We start from the raw sequence: 21,698 nt of genomic DNA on the forward strand, positions 1-21,698 counted from the left end.
TATTTTGAGTCCGTGTGGATCCTAACCCTTGAGTTTTACATGTAAACATATGAAAAAATATGACTCGACTTACGTCGTTTCGATTTAGGTCGCGTATATTGAGAACCTAACATGCCGTAAGTACAAGGACTGCCTGTACTTGAGAACAGTCTTATTCAGCTGAGATCCTCGAGGGTCGAGGTACTTCCCTTGACGAGCCACTCCAGATTTGCGCAAGATATATCCTGATGTGCCCCACCTGAACAATGAATCTAATTCGAAGTAATGTTTACATTGTAAAGATTTTTATGTATCAGGTATCACCGAATTCAATTTGACATACATTCGTAGATATAACAAAATAAGTGTTTGGAAAATAATTTAGGGATGGATATGACGGCTGACAATGACACAAAAGGGTGTAAGACAAAGACACAACTTTAATTAATTAAAACCAAGAGTAAAACCCAAACGTCGCGAGTTCGATCCCCGCACATATGTATCAAAAATGACCATAAGACAATTTACTGAACTAATAAAGTAACAGATAGACTAGAAATTGTCCCTACAATGTTCTCTCTTTAAAAACACTTTGGTAAGGACGAATGCATAATCACACAGACAGACGATGATGTTTGACGTACCTGAGTCTTTTTCCAGTCCTCTTAAAAATCCACAATAAAACGTCGATATGCAATACCTCAATACTAACCAAATGATACCAAAGCTAAGACCATTCATTACCCACTAGAAGGTGTATATGAATTCCAGTCAAACTCCTGATTCCATATATTGATGATGGAGTTATTGACCAAGTTGAAATCATCAGTGTAATGGACCTTAACGCCCATGCAAAATTTCATAAGAAGAAAGTTCTCGAAATATCTAAAGTAGTTTAATAGGTAATTGTTTAATAGGTAGGTAATCGTTTAATAGGTAAGTACGGTCTTTGATTTGTTTTATGAGGGTGAGCGCAACAACCTGGTGGACAAGGCAAAATTTCTTGGTATAATACTCGACAACAAATTGAACGGATTTTCCCACATCATTATCATTATATTTAATAAAACTAAGTTGATAAAATGTGCGTGCCAATAAAACTTAAAAAGGAGTCTCGGCACGATAAAGGGACTTATACAGTGTGATGCCCTTTATCCCCCCTCGAACAAGAAAGTTCCTGTTTTAACCTAAAGGACGTGTTTTTAAAGATATAAGGGCTTTTCCAATCCATCAACTTGTTCTCAACTCAAACTAAGTGTAGTGGCGCCATCTGCTGTCAAGTATTTGAACTTCATTTAGAACAACGATTGTTAGGGTTGTCGGGTTGTTGGGAAAATATATAAATCGATTGACACGATGGTATCCACTGAAGAAAGTGTCAACTTCCCTACTGAATTTCTAAACACTTTACAAGTACCAGGAATGCCATTACAGTGCCTTCGTCTGAAAATTGGATCTCCAATCATACTACTCAGAAATCTCTACTCGCCAAAACTATGTAATGGGACGAGATGATCGTAAAACGGCTATCGAATAATATCATTGAAGCTGAACTTATTTCGGGAAAGAAGAAAGGACACATAGTATTTATACCTAGCATACCGCTGATCTCAAGATCTCTGAAGATTGCAGTTTCCAATTAAATTAGCCTTTAGTTTTACAATTAACAAAACGCAAGGGCAAACTTTAAAATATTATGGCATCAACCTCAAAGAATCCTGCTTCTCTCACGGTCAGCTATATGTAGCTTGCCCAAGAGTAGGAAATTCGAAAAATTTATACAAATATATATATTTTTTACTTTTTACGTCATAGTTTATTTTTTTATTTTAACTACCACGTAATCTCATATCAACTCCCGAGCGAAGCCGGGTATCATAGCTAGTAGAGCGGAGAGTAGCAGAATATATTTCCAAAACGTGTGAAAAATGACTTAATGTATTAAGAGCAGTATCAAGTGTATGGTGGAGTGCACATCCCTACTGCTTAAAATTAATTTATCATGCCCTTTTATGTAGCCATATGGATTATTTTCTGTTTGTTTTAGACCCTATTAGTAAGTCGCTATCACAAAAGTTAGATAAAATCCAATACAAAAGCCTACGGATTATTCTAAGTGCCATGTAATTGTCGCCTACTAATGCCCTGCGGGTTGAGTGTGTTGACCCTCCTTTGCAAATCAGAAGACAATTTTTAAGCGATCGTTTTGTCATAAAATCATTACAGCTGTCTTCCCATCCTCTTTGGCCTAAACTCAATAAGCTCTCCCAACTCTGCAACCCAAACCGGCCATGTACCTTTTAATAAGCTACACCAAATTTTCAAACCTGCCAAATCCTCTCTTAACCTCTTGTATCAATCCCTTATTCTCTACTTCCTTCAAAGCCCTTACCTACAATGTTCCTATCGTCACAGATTTGGGTCTGAAGAAAGGAGATCCTGGTATAAAGTTAGAATTTCAAGAAATTCTTCATCAAAATTGGTTAAATCATCATCATATACAGGCTGTCCCAGAAATTGCAGGCCAGGCTGACACGGGAGGTAGATCGGCTTTAGATCCATCAAATAAAAGCAGCATGACCTCGGTAAAAGTTTTTTAGTTTTCGAGATATTGACACTTTTAGGTTTTTTCAGAAAATCTCCACTTTTTGCCCTATTTTTGCCTGTTATGAGCATAAAAAACCTCTAACTTATAATTTTTTTTCCTGGGCTACCACTAATAGTTGGTTGAGACAACCCAATATTCATTTTATTAAAAAGTAGCACGACATTACAAAAAAACAACAAGATCTTACTTTTTGTTTCAAAGCGAAAATCTTAACTAAAGTTTGGCTAGCGACTGTGAAAAAAAAATGTAAAAGACTGAGTCAGCAAATGTTCTTAAAAACTAGCCTACTTAATGATCTTTTAAAAGTGATATAATATTCATAGCTTTTTTTTACTAAAAATTAAATAATACCACGTTTTGTCATTGAAGTCGTACTACTTACGCAATACTTCAAATAAAAAATAATGCTTAATACAAAGTTAAGCCGACTTTTGTCTTCAACTTACAACTTTTTAATTACTGTAATCGCTTTTTAGTTTAGCAATGTCTAATAGAGTTATCCATTATCCTTTTTTAATTGTTGTTGTAGGCTGGCATCAAAATAATTTAGGTACAGAACATAAAGTTGTATTTTTTTTATTTTCATTAAGTTTTACAATTACAACATTCAAATAAACATTTACCATTCAGAATTTACATTGAATAAACCATTATAGCAGATTTTACAAATTTCTGCCACCCGCTCTTATACATAACCTGCATCTTCTTAAAAAACTGTGTCTTTAAACGTGTTAAACTTAAATCAGTAATTTCGCGAGCTGCTTCATTGTTTCGTTGCCACAATTCATCGACCGATCGAATTGGTTTACTGTACACTTTATCTTTTAAACAACCCCAGTAGAAAAAGTCTAGTGGTTTTAGGTCTGGGGAGCGTGGGACCACAAAATTGGTTCTAGCCGGCCAATCCATCTTCTTGGGTATGTGTCATCTAGATAAGCTCTAACTGCGCGAGCATAGTGAGTACCCATCATTCTGCAGCCACATTCTTCTTCTCATCAATCAATCAAGATCCAAATGGAATCAGGAAATAAGGAATTAGTGAGGTGGACAAGTAAAGGGCTAACGCAAGGTGATCCGATATCATTACCCCCAAATTTTGATTTAAATACGACAAGTCTGATATTTGAAATCTTAAGTTTAAAAAATTGTAATAGATTCGGTCGTGTTTACTGGGAGTAAGGCTTTGAAAATAGATAAAAAAACACTTCCTACCTGAATCTTTTTGTATTCTACACAATGATTAACTGCAATAATTGTTTTAATGAATCATTTATTTACTATAAAAAGTATTCAAAATGACGACCTTCATTTTCGATACATAATCGACATCTACCAAAAACAATTGTCTTTTAACCGTCTGAATGCGATGGTGTTATCTTTATCGACAGTTCAGGAATATTAATTATGAATGTTGAAAATCCCAGTTCGCATAAAATGTGATTCCTTAGTCCCGAGGGAATGCTGCGAAGACTCCGAGGTTGTTTCCGGAACAAGTGGAACGAAGAGGTGATCGTGCACCTAAAAGATGGCCTGATCATCGGACTATCTTGCGAGTTGCGAGCTAAGAGAAAGAAGCTCTGGACTTCTGCTTGACAGTCTTTCCTGGGACACCTGTATAGGCCTTAGAACATTATTGTCGTTTAACTGAAGTAACCATTCAATATCCCTCTTATTTAGCAACTAATCAAACACATTTACCGAACGTTTGACCACAACATTCATAAGTACTTCCACTACAGGTAACAGATTGCATCTCTAATTAATTAACTTAACAGATTTATTACCTCTATAAAAATAATCTTCAGAAAAAAAAAATTAAAAGCTATATTTAACACAGATATAATTACATAATGTGAGAAGTACCTATACAAGCAAACAAAAAAAAAATCCAGATTGATGTAATGAAATTTTACTATGAAACATAGGTACAATTGACAGTGACGGATCAGTTGATGAAAACTTTTTTTAAAGCTTGTTGGAAAAAACATAGTAATAATAAAAGAAGACACCAAGAACTAGAAAACAAGAAGTCACACCTTTATGGCAAAATTCAACAACATGTATAGATAAAACTGATAAAATCTATGTTTTAGTTACTCTTAAATCTAAATAATTGAAAACCCTTTGAGCTGTATCACTTTATGCAAATTTAATTTGTATTTAAAATAGTGTTATTTATTTGTGTTATTACTGTCAATCTGAACGCATACTATATTGTCGTTATTTGTATCTTCCCTACTGACTTCCATATTGTCTTTATTATTTTTATCTAACATTTGAAGTTGCGATGAAATATAGTGTTCTGATATATGTTGTCGAAGTTCAATATTGAGGCGGAAACTCTCGCTGCATTCTGTGCATCTGTAAATTGATAAAGTAAACTTGTGACAAATGACAACAGACAGAATAACAAAAACGCGCAACAAATTTAAAAAATTCTGAAAACGTAACGACGATTCAAACTGCATGCATTTAACAGTTTGCAAGATAGTTCATCTGTCTAGCCACCTGCCTCTTGACCCTGGCTGTAGCCTGGTCACTGTCAGTGGCGTAGCTATCATAGGGCCAGGTGGTGCAGTGCACCAGGGCCCCGGAGCTCAGGGGGCCCTCTAACCTCAGCTTTGAAAAAAAAAAAAAAAAATAAATAAATAAAAAAAAAAGGCCAATACAAGTTCAAAGAACGCGGAAAGAGGGGAGGAGGGCCCGATTCTTTCCCTATGCACCAGGGCCCTTGTCCCCCTAGCTACGCCACTGGTCACTGTGGGCACTCACGCAGTGTTTAGTGAACGAGTGGACCATGAAAATGTATGATTAATTGACTAGTAATGATTTCTTATAATATTATCCTCATAAATAAAATAATTTTACTCCAGGTTATTATTTTCTCCTTCATCTGATTATTGATGGCAATAAAAATATAAGGACTTCTTTAAGTCAATGATTCTAGGCCGAAGTGATTTCATCATATTTTAAGTTATTTTATTGGACTTTTAAATTATAAGAATCGGAAGACATTTTGACAGATTGAAAGGTTGTGAAGCTTGTTTGCCACCTTTGTAATAATAATAAAAAATTAAACTTACTTATAAATCTTTTCTCCTAAATGCGCTCGTCGATGTTTCACGAGGTCGTTGCTCTGTGTAAATGCTCTTTCACATATGTCACATTTATATGGTTTTTCACCGGTATGGATACGAATGTGTCGCTTTAAATGATCTTTGCTTGAGAATCTGAAAAGAAAAATATTTACAACTTGTTGACATGGAGCATAAGGCATTTATTTAGTATTTATTTATAACCTAATACTCAAGTAGAATGACAATCACTTGGTTAAATTAAGAACTTGTTTTTATGCAATATTATGAAATACAGTTTCGGAGTCCGAAAACACACACAATATAATAAAAATTGACCAGAAACACACGTTTTTAATAAACCGAACCGTTTGAACCGCTAAAACTAGCGTAAGATTTGGTTGCTATGACCACATTACCAAACTATTGTAAGAAATTTTTATAGGATCAAATGATAAGTATTTCCAATCGAACAAAAAAGTGTCACGCAATTTGGATCAAAAATCTTCAAGTAATCGGTGTACATATAAACGAAGCACTTATCGTGAAAATCACATCGTCCAAGTTAATACAAATGCTCATAAAAAAAAGACTACTCAGCTAAACTGAATTATTTTTCATTGGGCCAAATGGCAAGTGTATCGAACAAAAAAGAATCACGTAAGTCGGATCAGAAATCTCGACGTAATCGGTGCAACAACCTTAATTAGAGTACGGGCCCAAGTACTAAATAAAACCCAACAAATAAAAAATATACTCACTTCATTAAACATGTGTCACACTGATGTGGTTTGATGCCTAAATGCCGTAACTTGTGCTTACTTAGGGAACTCTGTTTTGTAAATGTTCCACCACACTGGCTACACGTGTACCATCTTTCGCCTGTGTGGGTGATGGTGTGAGATTTTAATTCTCCTGAAAGTAAATATCATCAGTTATTAATTAATATAAGAATAACAAAAGAATATTTAATCATTTTAAAACAATATTTAAGTATAACAAAATGCATAGTTTAACAGTTTTTATACATGGGGTTCAACCTATATCTATACTATAAGACTTAAAAGGTTTATCATGCTAGGACCCCAATTTGCAAACAATCCTCAAAGACTATTTGGATCTATAGAAAATATTTAGTATTATTACTTACGCTCTGGCGTATTGGTGCGTGTGCCGTGTCGGCGGCGTCTAAACACCGACGGTCGCGGGTTCGATTTCCGCTCGGAGGAGTGAATATTTGTGTTTATACAAATATTTATTTCTGGTCTGGTTGTAAGTCCTTGTGGGTCTCCCCATCGTGCCTCGGAAAGCACATTAAGCTGTCGCTCCCGATTGTTATTATGTGTCCGCCAACCCGCATTGGAGCAGAGTGGTGGATTAAGCTCTGATCATTCTACATGGGGAAAGAGGCCTATGCCTAGCGGTGGGATATTACAGGCTGAAGCGAGCAACTTACTAGCTTCAGTAAGATTTTATAAAATTTACTGTTAACCTACCTACTTCATTTGTAACTTTATTTGGTACTTCATTTGTTACTTAAGTATTGCAAATATACTATCAGAAAACCTTTGTTGATGCAAATTAATATTCTACTTTAATTTTACGAATTAGGCTAATTAAATTTGTATGATTTTCATATAATACCAGCATAGTTTAATTGTTTCAAAAATCTTTGTAATCGATACTAATATTATAAAGTTAAAGAGTTTATATGTTTGTTTGAACATGCTAATATATGGAACTATTGGTTCTAATTGAAAAAATTATTAGATCTCGAAATTTTCCGACTAAATATTATAATATTTAATTAATATAATAAATTATATATAGACTCTGAGCCGATTATAGTAAAATTGTCAAGATTCAAATAACTCTTACTGTTATAACAGCACTGTAAAATATAGATTGGTATATGGATTGATGAATATTTTTACTTTATACTTTATTGCACTCAAAAATACATAATTATAGAAACATAAAATAATAGTAAGGTTTATATGGCAAAGGTGGACTTATCTCTGAAAGAGATTTCTTCCAGTCAACCCATGGTCAGGAGTAAGTGTTTTATATAGCGAAGCAAACAGTGCTAGAAGTATTCATTAAGAAGAAAAACAAATAATAAATTTATAATATACAAAAATGTAACATACTCCATATTAACAAATACATATAAAGATACATACTAAAATACAAATATACTTATACATAAACATATACATACTCACTATAATATATAAGTAAATACATACATATTCTATAATATAAAGATAACAGCTAGTGAAAGAGCAAGTGTTTCTTTAATTTATATTTAAAGGAAACAAGGGAAGGACTAGTTTGAATGACTCTTGGGAGTTTGTTCCATAGTATGGAGGTGCGTAGTGAATAAGAATTTAACTTAACTTTTGTATTACATTTCGATATGTCTAGCTTAGCTGTAACGAGTAGGAGAGGGCAGTAGGTGAAATTGGGATCGAAGATACGATGGAGCATTTGGATCATGAAGGATATTAAAGAGAGTGGAAAGGATGTGCATATCACACCGAAGACAAATAGGGAGCCATTTTAACTGAGTACAAAAATGAGTGATTCAATCAAATTTTCGCAGGCCAAAAATGAACCTTATGGCAATATTTTGGAGCCATTATAACTTTGTAAGTAGCTCCTCAGTCACATTCAGATAGCATACATCAGCATAATCAAGGATAGGCAGCAGAAGGGTTTGATCAAGCATAATTTTGGTTTGGAAACGAAGAAAATATTGAAGACTACATTTTTTTAAAGGACAAATCTGGCTCATGTCTTAGGAATAGGCAAATTTAAATTACACAGTTGTTCTAAAAAATAGACAAATTACTTTTAGGGTTAAATTTTAACAGTTAAAGGCCAACTCAAAAATATTAAAATTATTAACTAACCTTTACTTACAAATTTCCTCGGACATAATGTACACTCAAACTGCTTCAAACCGAGATGTCTTTTTACATGCTGGTCTAAGCTTGTGCTTGAATCGAACTTTTTTCCGCACGTAGGACACAGAAACTTATCTTTGTTATGCATCTTAATATGCGACTTCAGTGTTGTCAAATTAGCAAATGATTTTGTGCATAATGGGCAATTGTGAGGCTTTATTCCATTGTGTTTATTCATATGACCCTTAAACACTTCAGCGCTTTGAAATGATCTCGGACAAACAGAACATTTATAAAGACGACTACTATCATGAACAATTTCATGACGTTTCAAATGACTTATCTTTTTAAACACTTTGCCACATTTCAGACATGAAATCACTCTGCCTTTCTCTACGTGCTTTCTCATATGTGCCGACAATGAGTTTGTTGACTTGAACTTACGAGAACAAATTCTACATGAAACATATTCAACCAAACTTTGAACAATAGTATTATTAACATCCTCACGCTCAGTCAAGGAATAAGTTCCTTCAGTTTCTTGATGATTTATTGACTCATTATATGTATTATCATTATTATTTTTAAGAATGTTATGTTTTACTAAGTGATCTTTAAGTCTAGATAACTTTCTAAATGTTTTTTTACAGTAAGTGCACTCCAACTTCTCTTTTTTGGTACTTTTCAATTTTAGTGGTTCGGGAAATATGTTTGTATCAGTAAATATATCTAAACTTCTATTTTCATCTGACCCTTCAATATCACCATAGTCTGTTTCAGCCTTAGGTTGTAATGTACAATAATTACCATCTATGTTGTTCTCAACTATAATTTCAAATGGATATTTATCACTTTTATTATCATCATCACTGTTGTTTACACCATAACTGTTTGAAATATTCTCTCTTAATCTCGCATCAACTTTTAGCGCTAATTCGCGAAAATTATAGAAACTAACAAGACAATTGTAGCAACAGCCGCACATCTTTTTTGGTAGACAATCCTCCTGTTGTATCTGTAAATTTTTATATAAATTATATTGAAACTTTTTATATTTACTGTTAGTTGTAGTTTAACCACATATTTTTCGCATATTATCGAAACTTGTAATGAACTTACATTCAACCTGGTACAAGATATCAAGATATCAGCTAAGTTAGTATTATTAAGAGTTTCCATAAATATATCAAATGAGGTTTCTTCTTTCAAGCAAGTACGACAGCAATTTTCATACGATTTCAAAGTTTTTTCAATAGCCATTGTCATTCAAACTGAAACAATTTTTTTTTTTTTAGATATAAATAGATTACAACTTTAGTTTGGAACTTTGGAAATTAAAAGGCAAATAAAAGACTTTTATTTAATTTATTGTTAATACAAAGCGATAATAATTACGTGAAAAGTTGAAAACTAGAAGGACAGATTTGATGACTTCATGTCAATGTCAAAAAATTTGTTTGAAGCGGTTTGAAATATCGTGTCAAAATAGTTTTTTGATTTTTTCAATGTTTTATTTTGTTTAATTGGTAAGGACTCACAAATGGAAAAGGTAAATTAATTTATATTATGAAAAACATCTTTATTACATAATTGTGTTTGCAGGCAAACGAAGAAAAACCGACTTCAATTATATCGACAAGTAATACAACGTAGGTAGACAAAAAAAATGTCAAGTAAATACTGTTTATACGTCATAGAGCAACACGGAGGGGAGTAGCCATTGCGTTTGCTACCGATACAAAACTTTCTGTCATTTTTTGCGGGGGGAAATTACACACATGCACACTTTATCTAATTCCCACACAAAAATAATCGTCTGTCACTACGAAACTCACACATACTAAATTAAAATCACACTTACATTTTTCACACACACATAGATACATTCTGTGTCATTACAAGTTGCTTACAGTCGTGGTTGTAACAACTGTCGATATGCATTATCGATAAATTCAAGTACTCGGTTAGGGAAATAAGGTTTTTAAAGTGATACAAAGGTAAGATGTTATTATAAAAATAGACTTAATTTATTATATACTACAAATCAAACCTCTTCATGTAAAATAAACGATTATAAAGAGTAAAGATTTGATTGTTTGTTTGTTAGCATTGAATAGGCTCCGAAACTACTGGACCGATTCAACAAATTGTTTCACCGTTGAGAAACTACACTATCCTTGAGCGACATAGGTTATACAATATTTTCAAAAATATTAGGAATCCTTACTAAAACTCCAATAATGTAACCCAAGGGATAAAAAAAAAACACGTAAAAATTCCTTACATTGCGTGCGCTGCAAAAACTAATGATAATAGAAATATATAATGTAGTAAGACTTTGTACAACACATCATTATCTGCAATAATTGTATTTGCTCGCAAACGAAAAAAAAACTGACTTTAATTACATCGACAAGTAATACAATATACGCAATATATACGCGTTATCAAAGGTTACTCAAAAAGTTGATATCAGATCTCAATGAAATTTGAACGCGACCACATGATAAACATCAGCTTTCTATTAAATTAAAAATCATCAAAATCGGTCCATCCAGTCAAAAGTTCTGAAGTAACATACATAAAAAAATATAATCGAATTGAGAACCTCCTCCCTTTTTGGAAGTCGGTTAAAAAAGGTCGTAACAGCATATATCTAACTATTATAATTATGTCACAATACGTTTGGTGCAACGTTGTTGTGCCAAACAATGCCAGTCTACACTAAACGATTTAAAGTTAAAATGCATTTTGAGGAGTTGATGATGTACACGGTGATGTCAACGAATCGGGAATAGAGAGCGTAGCACTAATGGCATCATAAGATGATAGCTTGTCATCTGCTAAATTGAATGGTTTGTTGATGACTCTGACTCTAGATGTAGTCTATAGTCTATTTGACGTAGGATGGGTACGGTGACACATGTCAAATTAACTCTATAGTGAGGTGACCATGCATAATTAATTGATGTAATTCGATTATCGAGTACAAATGCAGTTAACCTTTAATCGATTATATAAAAAAATTGTTAACTGTTTATTAAAAATTAATCATCGCTATAGTGAATAAATAATATTTTAAGGGTGGTGTTAAACGCGAGAAATGAGTTATCGACAAACCCATTAACACAGCTCACGTGACAAATTATTAGTCGTTCGCCTTTACCCTCTGGTACTTTAGTCGAAGAATGAGCAGTGTCGTCTGTCCATACTTTGCCAACAGCATGATTGGCGTTCAACCATGTCTAGTCAAGGAATACTACGTTGTTCCAATCCGTAATGTTTTTCGCCTTTTCTAAGAATGTCACAAAGTTTTCACCCACTTTTCCGTTTGTTAACTTTTTTTTATTTTATGGAAATCCAATTTTATTTAAAAGTCGCCATAACGATGTCACACTCCCATTAAATAATTTAGCACCTTTCAAAGACATTAATTATTGTAAAACTGTGGGCAACTCATTTCTCTGCTAATAATCATATTCAACCTCAACGACCAAACATTTATTTCCTTTGCCTCTTTTTGGGAGTCGATAACTTATTATCTTCCATATTGGTGTCACCATACTTTTCTTTACTTATTTTTGACACTAAGCTGTGTGGCTACGGCGATAAAGAATATAGCCACCAGCGTCTCTTCTCGTGGGTGTCGTAGGAGGCGACTAAGGGATAACACAGTTCCACTACCACCTTGAAACTTATAAATCCGACCGATAGCGGGATAACCATTCAACTGCTAGCTTTGAAATACACAGGCCGAAGACGGGCAACAGCGTCTTCAGTGCGACAAAGCCGGCCCTGCGGTCACCAACCCGCCCAGCGTGGTGACTATAGGCAACACACATGAGTTCACGCCATTTTTTGGCACGAGCTTGTGGAGGCCTATGTCCAACAGTGGACTGCGATAGGCTGAAGTAATTTTTGACTGTATTACGTATTAATTTCAAGTGCCTGTGCAACTCGATCCACTATGTGGTTGACAGATAACATACAAAACAACAGACAAATAAAATACAAAAGGTATTAAAAATAATTAAATATTATAATTATTATTTTTTATATTTCTAAATGATGTAAGTTTACTTTGGTATAGATAGTTCCTTAAAATTTCGTTGTTTTCTAAGAAAAATATCATTTCAAAACTTGTACTTATTTGGAAAATATTTGTTAATTTAAAATCTTATTACGGATTAACGGAGATACAAATGGAAAAAAATCCGCATTATGTATCAACAAATACATAATCCACATATTACTATATATTCTTTTATAGAGTTTTAAGGTATAGGTTATTGAAAAATAGGACTTCAAAGTATACATTTCGACCGTTTACTCAAGGAGGCGGCTGATGAGAAGGTTAATAATTTTGTACACACAATATAAATCAAAATTCTTATCTATTATCTTACTACAGCAAAGATTGCTCTGTTATATTTCAAGAATATAAATTACATTATTGCATCCAATAGTGAGATTGATGACGTCAAATTATTACAATTTTGTGGATTGTTACCGATTTTTGTGAAATGGCTCTTAAGACGTGTTGGTAAAATATCTCTATTTAGTCACATACTTTTTGTTAGTGACGTCGAGGTAACGTTATCGGTATCATTACCAAGCCCCCGATATAAGATGTATATGATCGATATGTATACAGTATAACGTTATACTTTAACGTTGACTCTTCGGTTAGATAACTTACGTTTAATATAATCTGTATAGTGTATATTATTAGTTCAAAGAGTGACACTGGTCCAGTGGCGGTTCTTTGTTTTTTTTTTTTACTTAATTAGGTAAGTTAATACCTGTTTGCTTGTAAAAATTAACAATAAATTAATAGTTAAAAAAGGATAATAAAGTCATAAAAAACAAAAACGATTTATAAATAGAAGCGAAGCGTACAGGCAACCTATATTTGACATTTTTGGGTATTATAGGGTGCAATGCAGTTTTCTTATAAATAATAATTACATTATTTTAGAATCGAAATCATAGTAATTACCTATATGAAATAAAGGTTACGTAATATGTAACACATATATTATTTTAGTATTGTATCGAACTAAAAATAGATCGAAAATAATGAGCGATTAATTTTAGAAGAAAAAAGTTGGTATAACATTTGTTATAAGAAATATTAAAGAAAATCTTGTACATAAATATATATTTATTTAATTTACTCAAATTCTATAATAATTGTAATGTTATAGACAATACTAAGTAGGTATTAAACTGCTTACCATGTAATCTGAGTATTAATAAAGAATGTTAAAATAAATTCTATTTGTAAACTGATAGTCAAGGATTATAAACTAAAGAAAAAAAAATACATGTTTTAATACTGAATGCATCTTGAATCCATTTCCAAGAACTAACTGTAAAGAACATAAACTATTGTAATTTTTTTTTTATGGTTGTACAAGAAATTAATATGCAATTTCAAATGGTTCTTAGATGTTCATTTTTTAAATCGTTTAATTAATCAGTAAATAAAAATATTTTAAATTTTCTTTAGCTTAAAATACTAATTTTAAAGTAATCCTAAGTATGAAAATACTAGTTTTCATTATTAATATAATCAGATAAAAGAAATTATTTCTTTTTAAATTTGATATTTTAAATAAGTAAAAGAAATAGAATGAGATTAATTGAACTTAAAATAAAGTTTATGTAAATAATATTCAGTAAATATATTATTAAGTTTCAATGAGATTCTGTGTATCAAAGTCAAACGTTGATTCCTTTTGCATTGTTTCATACACATTGTGTACGAATTGGAGGCACCATATATAAATGCCTGAAAAATAAAGAGTAAACTTGTTATATTTATTTATATTAACAGTATCTGTAGTGGCTGATATTATAAATATATTTTTAATAATCCTTGATTTTTTTACTCTCATATTACTATGGACCCTTTGTTATAAAATCCTCATTTCAACATCCCCATTTTAGACCCAAATTCTTACAATCCGAGGCAATATTCAAATAATTTTTCATATATTTTTCAAATTCAATTTTAAATAAATATTTTGAAGAATCTGGTATAACATGAATTCTATATACTTAACTATATATCTGTATGTACCTATAGAGTTTAGTAATATTTTTTATGTGACTTACCTGAAATAATGATGGATGCTATAGCGAAAGGCCAGTAGTATTGTAACAATTCCAAAATTGCACTTAGAATCATGAAAAAAGTAAGCATAATACCATATGCGAAATAAGCGAGTATAAATTCTGGCTTATTCTGGAAATTTAGAAATATAGTTTAATAAGCATTTTATTGCAAGTTTTAAGTATTTTCATTGCTTTAATTATTTTCATTTTCTGTCCCACATAATTATGTCAAAATAACCTCATTTATATCTTTATCATTGTAAAATGAGAGTTATGTAAGTACTAAGTTTCTGTTAAGATGGAACGCTAATCTAACATATGAGAACATTTAATAAATAAAAGTTCTAATAACTTTTATATTCTAATAAACCATTAAGGGAATAAATTGTATATATGTTATAAACAATAGAATATTATTAATTAGAAACTAAAGATATAATTATTAAAATTTGATGTGGTAAAAGCTTAATATAACAAATTATGTTCAAGTTCATCTAGTGTTAAAAATGATATTTAACAATTATTAAAATTAAGTATATTTTTTGGTTAAAGCAAGCTTGTCATAAACAAAACAATAAAATATAAGGTGTTTTTATTTTACCTTTTTAATGCCAATGAGCAGAAGAATGGAGAAAATCATGGCCAATGAGAGTATAACACAGACAATACCAGCTACTAAACGTATAGTTTTTGGATCTAAACTAATATCAAAATTGTGGTTTTCTTTAATAATGTTATTTATTTTTTGAAAATACTCATTATAATTTTGTTCGTTTATTATAACGCTGATAGATAATCCAGTGCCAATTGAAAACAATATCTGTAACATTTTAAAATAATTTATTTACGTTAGAGATAGTCATCATTCTAACATGAGAGAATTCTAAATTCGTTAAAATTAAATTAAATATATTGCCAAGATATATTATATAGTATTTTTCTACTTTAGATAAAAACTTACTAAAAAAAACTTGAGATTCTTTTTTATTATAATTTGAGTTAGTTATGTGAAGAGTTATTATTTCTATTGGTAATATTGAAAAATAACTAAAATAAATAGTAAGATAATAGAAATAAAACAAATCAAAATCACTTACCAAAGAAAATGTTCCTAAAATTACAATTTTGGCCTCCATTTTCATGTTAAATGAATTTTTAATAAAAGTTTTAGTACAGAATGCAAGTGGTAGTAGTATTGTAATGTTATTTGTGTTAAAATTCGTATTAAAAATAAACTTTTAAACATTTATTTCTTTAAAAAGAATGTCGCATTGAACGTTAAGATCAAAAGGCACACACTGCTAAAATAAACAACATACCTACGCTATTTTAATCGCTCAAGCTTAGTTTTTAAAATGTTTTGACACAGGGCTGTATTAGCACGTCAAGAGAAATAATATACTCTAGATATACAATAGGGGAAGTCCCCGAATAGTGGTCGAAGTTTAAAAATATATAAAACTTTTCTTAGTTTCATTTGTTTACTTCTGTCTATATTTATTTCTATAGTAAAACTCTTGTCCTGATTAGTATTTTATTACTGGTTTGTCCTGGTCAGTATAGGTACCTACATAGTAAAAAAAGATTGTGTACAGCACAACATTTTTATAACTTCGTATTTTGCTTTTAAAAATCTAATATCACTAAAACATTTTTATATTAACGCCACGATAATAAAAGACTTGTAGTTATTACAAGTCGGTCGTTATTGTTGAGTTAACAAAGGGTTTTGTTCTAACTTAAACTAAATTTGTTTTTACTTTACGAAAAAAAAATTTTTTTTTTTTTTGGCACATTCGTGAAAAATCCTTATTCATGTTGTTCATTATAATAATTTTACTGACAGATATTCAATAGAAATTTAAGATTTCAAGAAGTAATCTCTTGAGTTTCTATATACATTCCCTAAAAAAATTCTAAATACTAGGTAATGTTTTGGGTGAAATTCCAAAGAGCATTACGTACTCTAATATAATTCATATATTTAAATACTCAAATGTTGTAATATTAATTAAAAATCTTGAGTATGTCCCTGCGATGCTTACAAGCAAATCATCAAAAAATGTGCTTAAGTGCACACCACTTGTACCTCGACACCTCGTCTGTTATCGGACCCTTAGCTAGAAACCATTTATAAATATTTATAGTTTCCTTATGTTGTTTTTTATTTAGTTTGAAATTGAAAAAAAAAATAGTCAATATTACCCAAACAAATTACTAAATGTATGTACATGCATGATGCAGTACATGCGAAATTATAAAATATACAAAACTTTCTTGAATCGAAGTGAAATAAAAAAAAAAATGTTTCTGTATTGAATATATCAAAAAAATAATATTAAAACAAAGACACTCTTCTCACTAATATTGACACACAGCTTTACGTATTATACATATGTCAATAAATGTCAGAATTAGGAGCATAACTACAAAACACAACACACAATACAATTATATATAAACGATTGTTGTAGGGACAATATGCATTCAGCTTGTATTATCCCATTGCTGGGCATAGGCCTTTTTCTCCACGTAGGAGAAGGATTGAAGCTTAATCCACCACGCTGCTACAATCTACACGCTGTTCCCTACTACGAGTTACGAAGTTACGATCGCTATCAGGTATTTATGAAAACAACCGGGACCGACGGCTTAACGTGCTTTCTGAGACACGGTGGGGTGACCCACAAGGACAGACCTCCAAACCGGAGGAACCTTATACTAATACAAATATCCATCCTGAGCGGGATTCGAACCCGCAACCCGCGCGCTGTCGGTGTTTTAGGCGACTACTCGCTCCACTACACCAGAGCGGTTGTTGGAGAGACAGTAAATTTACTACAATTCAGTAATATAGTTAAAACTGTGAGTTAACCATATTCAGGTTTATTTCTCTAGTACAATACAATATAAATATAATTTACTGTACAATTAAAACATGTAGCATTGAAAAAACGTTATGGAAAAAGAAAGTTGGTACCTATATATTTATAAATCGTACACAATACACATACGCGTATACAACTACACATAGCTGGTACATATACTTACATATGTATACATATAATTTATGAAATACATATAAATAACATAATAAAATATCTGACATATTGAAATTGATTTTGTTTCATACAATTAATTTGTATTTTAATTGTTAAATTTAATGTAATTTAAGTATATACAAAAATCTGTAGGATTATAATAAAAATCTGTCGTGACATCGTGTTGGCGCAGCAGTCACTATCGAGTATCGTATTGGTCGATATCTTTTCCCCGCTCATGTATAACTTATGTAGGCCATATAAATATTTGTCGTGTTTAAGCGTTTGTGCTTGTGTATAGTCCTTCCAGACCCCCAACATAGGACAAAATCTTACTAAAGGCCGTTAAATGTGTAGCGTTTAGTTACATAAGTAATAGGTAATACATTCGTATTGTATTAGTAGTATGTTGTGTTGTTAGTCGTTGTGTATGTTTTAGCCAATTTAACTAATGCGCTAATCTGACAATCAATTTTGAAAAGTCTTATAAACTTATAAACTAATATCAGTCAGTCAGTCAGTTCAGCCTATTGCAGTCCACTGCTGGACATAGGCCTCCCCAAGTTCGCGCTAGACATCCCGGTTTTTCGCAATCCTCATCCAGCCTACACTGGCAATCTTACGTAGATCGTCGGTCCAACTGTCTGGAGGACGTCCCACACTGCGTTTGCCAAGACGCGGTCTCCACTAATATAAATTATTTAAATAAACTATAAAATTTAATAAACTATGTTGTAAACATTAAAAATACCTAAAAGACAATGCAATGCATATAAAATCATGTTGTGAGATTAAAGAAGAAAGTTAGGAAAAGGACAAATGTCAAATAAAAACATTTACGATAAAGTAACGTTTTTTTTTAATGAATTATTACGTTTTTTATTTATTAATTTTTTCAAGGTTGCAATTCTTATTTATTTTACACAATTGTTTGAATGAAAATAAATAAAAATCTATCCAATTTACTAGTTAGTGAAATGAGGATAATAAAGATGAATGTTCATATCGTTCATATTATAATATTAAAGTGCGCATGATTCCCGAGTGTACGTACGTATAGGTACTTATCATCATTACAATCGAACTAATAAATTCATGAAGATTAAATAATATTACGATTCAGATAAGAAAGTGGAAGTAGAAAAATAACCATCAATGACTGCCGTAACCCATAGGTAGTTAGTTATAATCAAGTTATAATACTTATGTTACAAATATCTATTTTTTACACGTGTGTAAAACCGCAGCAACAAAAACCTGTTTTTTTAACCGACTTCCAAAAAGGAGGAGATTCTCAATTCGACTGTTTTTAATAATAATAATAATAATAATAGTAAATAATTTATTTGTGAAAACAAACTGCATCAGGTTAAAATTATATAAAAAGAAAACACATAGTACATAATTTACAACAAGGACTAAACACAAAGAGTAAAACTTAAAACAAAACAAAAAAAGAGATACAACATAAGCTTATCGACTTAAGTATTTAACTAAATACATTGTTTATATAAGTTTGCAGCATGCCTCACAAAAAGGTGTGACCTCAGTTTACGTTAGGACTGTTAGTCCTAACACTGGTTTTCAGGACCACCCTAAGTTTTGTAATTAATTTTCATTTTGGCGGCATTCTGATAGAAATACACATACACATAGATACATACATAAACATAGAAATCTATAGATTATATAAAATATTGTAAAACAATACATACTAATAAAGGAAAAAAACGCGATTTTTAATGTATGTTACATTAGAACTTTTGACCGGGTGGACCGATTTCGACAAATTATTTTTTAATCGAAAGGTGGTGTGTGTCAATTGGTCCCATTTAAATTTATTTGAGATCTAACAACTACTTTTCGAGTTATATCCAATAATGCGTTTTTACTTGACGCTTTTTTTGTCGACCTACGTTGTATTATACCGCATAACTTTCTACTGGATATATCGATTTGAATAATTCTTTTTTTTTTAGAAAGGGGATATCCCTAGTTTAGTACCATTATAAGGAAACCAGGATCTGATGATGGGATCCCAGAGGAATCGAGGGAAATTCTCGAAAATCCGCAATAACTTTTTACTGGGTGTACCGATTTTGATAATTTTTAATTTAAAGAAAAGCTGATGTTCATCATGTGGTCACATTTAAATTTTATCGAGATTTCGAGATTTGTAGTTACTTGACTATTTTTTCGTCGATCTACGTTGTATTACTTGTCGATGTAATTGAAGTCGGCTTTTTTTCGTTTGTCTGCAAACATAATTATTTTTACATTTAACATGCAACTTTGTATTTGACTCTGTTTTGCCATTTGCTGATATAAATGAACAAGTAAAGGTTTATAATAAGTTATATCTCCTCACTACCTATCATGACCCTCTTTCTTTACTGTATACTAGCTGTGCCCGGACTTCGTCCGCGTGGAATTAAAATATATATATTATTCAGTTCGCAAAGTTACTAAAAAATAAATTTCTAAAATAAATGTAGTCTAAGTTACTCCTTATTACATCAGCTATCTGTCAATAAAAGTCCCGTCAAAATCGGTCCAGCCGTTTCAGAGATTAGTTGGAACAAACAGACAGACAGGCAGACAGACAAAAATTTTAAAAATCCTATTTTAGTAGGTGTACCGTGTATACATCCATAATAATATGCATTTATTAAAAGCGATTATTTTAATACTACACACAGACGCTCCAATTTTACTAATTGTATAGATTTCTTTCCCTATGAATTTAAAAAAGAACATACGGTAAAGGTCTGTTTACCTCTTGCTGATAAATCATATCAATAACTTATATGCGAGAACTTTATCGGCGACTGAAACGGGTCTTTAATTACTCGTTAAATCAAAAATAATTTTGTCATTAAAATATTTTTGTAAAGCTTCGTCGAGATGAACTAAGTATGTTATATGCTATGCCATTTGGTATTGAATTCGTGATAAGCTTCTTAAAGGTCGTTGTGACCTGTCTTATTTGACGTAAACAAACACTAAACCTTCAGTGTCGCGCTGGTCACCGCTCTGTGCGGACGTGTTGAGTGGTGTGTTAAAAAGTTTCGTGAGGTAACTTTATAAAACTTTTTAATTTTACTTTAATGCATTGTCTGGAAGTAAAATTGCCTTGCCCTTGCTTTTTATACAACTTTTTTTGTTTGTACAATATTTTTTAGTAATTAATCAAAATTTACAATAGTTTAGTAATTAACCTTCAAACGCAATAAGTCATAAGTAATCTTATATTTTACTCGAGGCGTACTTTTAATTAGCAGTGCGGAGGTATACATAATTTTAATTAGATTTTGTCATATATTAGACTTGAGTTTTAAATGTACCTATTATTTGCGTAATTCAAATGCACTTAGTTATCCTTACCGGGCTCCTTTACAGAATGACATATGTAATTCGTTAGGTTTGTTTAATTTATTATTCAAACGCATTTAGGTCGCCGGTTTGTGATAAGAATAGTAATTTTACTAATTAAACGTACTTATTTTTTCTCTTATTACTGTGAAAATTTGAACGATTACATTGATAAAGGTTAGGTACTATTTTTTATTCGCCAAATTATATACGTTATAATTGCCACTACTTACTAAATATTTTTTCACGTGTTAAATAAGTATTATATATTATAGTCTAGATATCTATTAATTTTCTATAAAATGAACAACAATGTTTCATTCCACTTTATATTGCTTATTTGTAGGGCATTTGAAAACACTTAAATATATCCATTTATCTGATAAAATCAAAATCAAAATAGTCTACACGAGTTAGTTTATAGTACCGGAATAGTAGAAATGGAATACTGATCAAAATTTATATTTTGAAACAATCTAAAATATCAATAATAAGAACATAGTTGACGGATATTCGGACGAAATTTCGTAGACTTGTGAATTGTAGCCATATTATAAATAATGACAGCAACGTAATATTCTGCTAGTATCTAAAT

At 31.4% G+C, this 21,698-nt stretch overlaps 2 protein-coding genes across 2 annotated transcripts in view; one reads left to right on the forward strand and one right to left on the reverse strand.

The window, feature by feature from the left end:
- Positions 1–3,147: 3,147 nt before the first annotated feature.
- Positions 3,148–10,101, reverse strand: LOC123660954 (zinc finger protein 2 homolog). Its single transcript, XM_045595972.1, has 6 exons — positions 9,964–10,101; positions 9,690–9,843; positions 8,577–9,585; positions 6,423–6,576; positions 5,671–5,817; positions 3,148–4,948 (listed from the first exon to the last, which is right to left on the reverse strand). Exons 2-6 carry the CDS (start codon positions 9,834–9,836, stop codon positions 4,759–4,761), a joined length of 1,647 nt encoding a protein of 548 aa, XP_045451928.1. The 5' UTR covers positions 9,837–9,843; positions 9,964–10,101; the 3' UTR covers positions 3,148–4,758.
- A 3,182-nt stretch (positions 10,102–13,283) lies between these two features.
- The window catches only part of LOC123661020 (pyruvate carboxylase, mitochondrial), a 52,795-nt gene continuing 44,380 nt past the window's right edge, over positions 13,284–21,698 (forward strand). The window contains exon 1 of the mRNA XM_045596036.1: positions 13,284–13,360. The gene's annotated coding sequence lies outside the window, so the exon portion shown is untranslated. The remainder of the gene's footprint in view (positions 13,361–21,698) is intronic.

This window comes from Melitaea cinxia, chromosome 16 (assembly GCF_905220565.1).
Source record: "Melitaea cinxia chromosome 16, ilMelCinx1.1, whole genome shotgun sequence".
NCBI lineage: Eukaryota > Metazoa > Arthropoda > Insecta > Lepidoptera > Nymphalidae > Melitaea > Melitaea cinxia.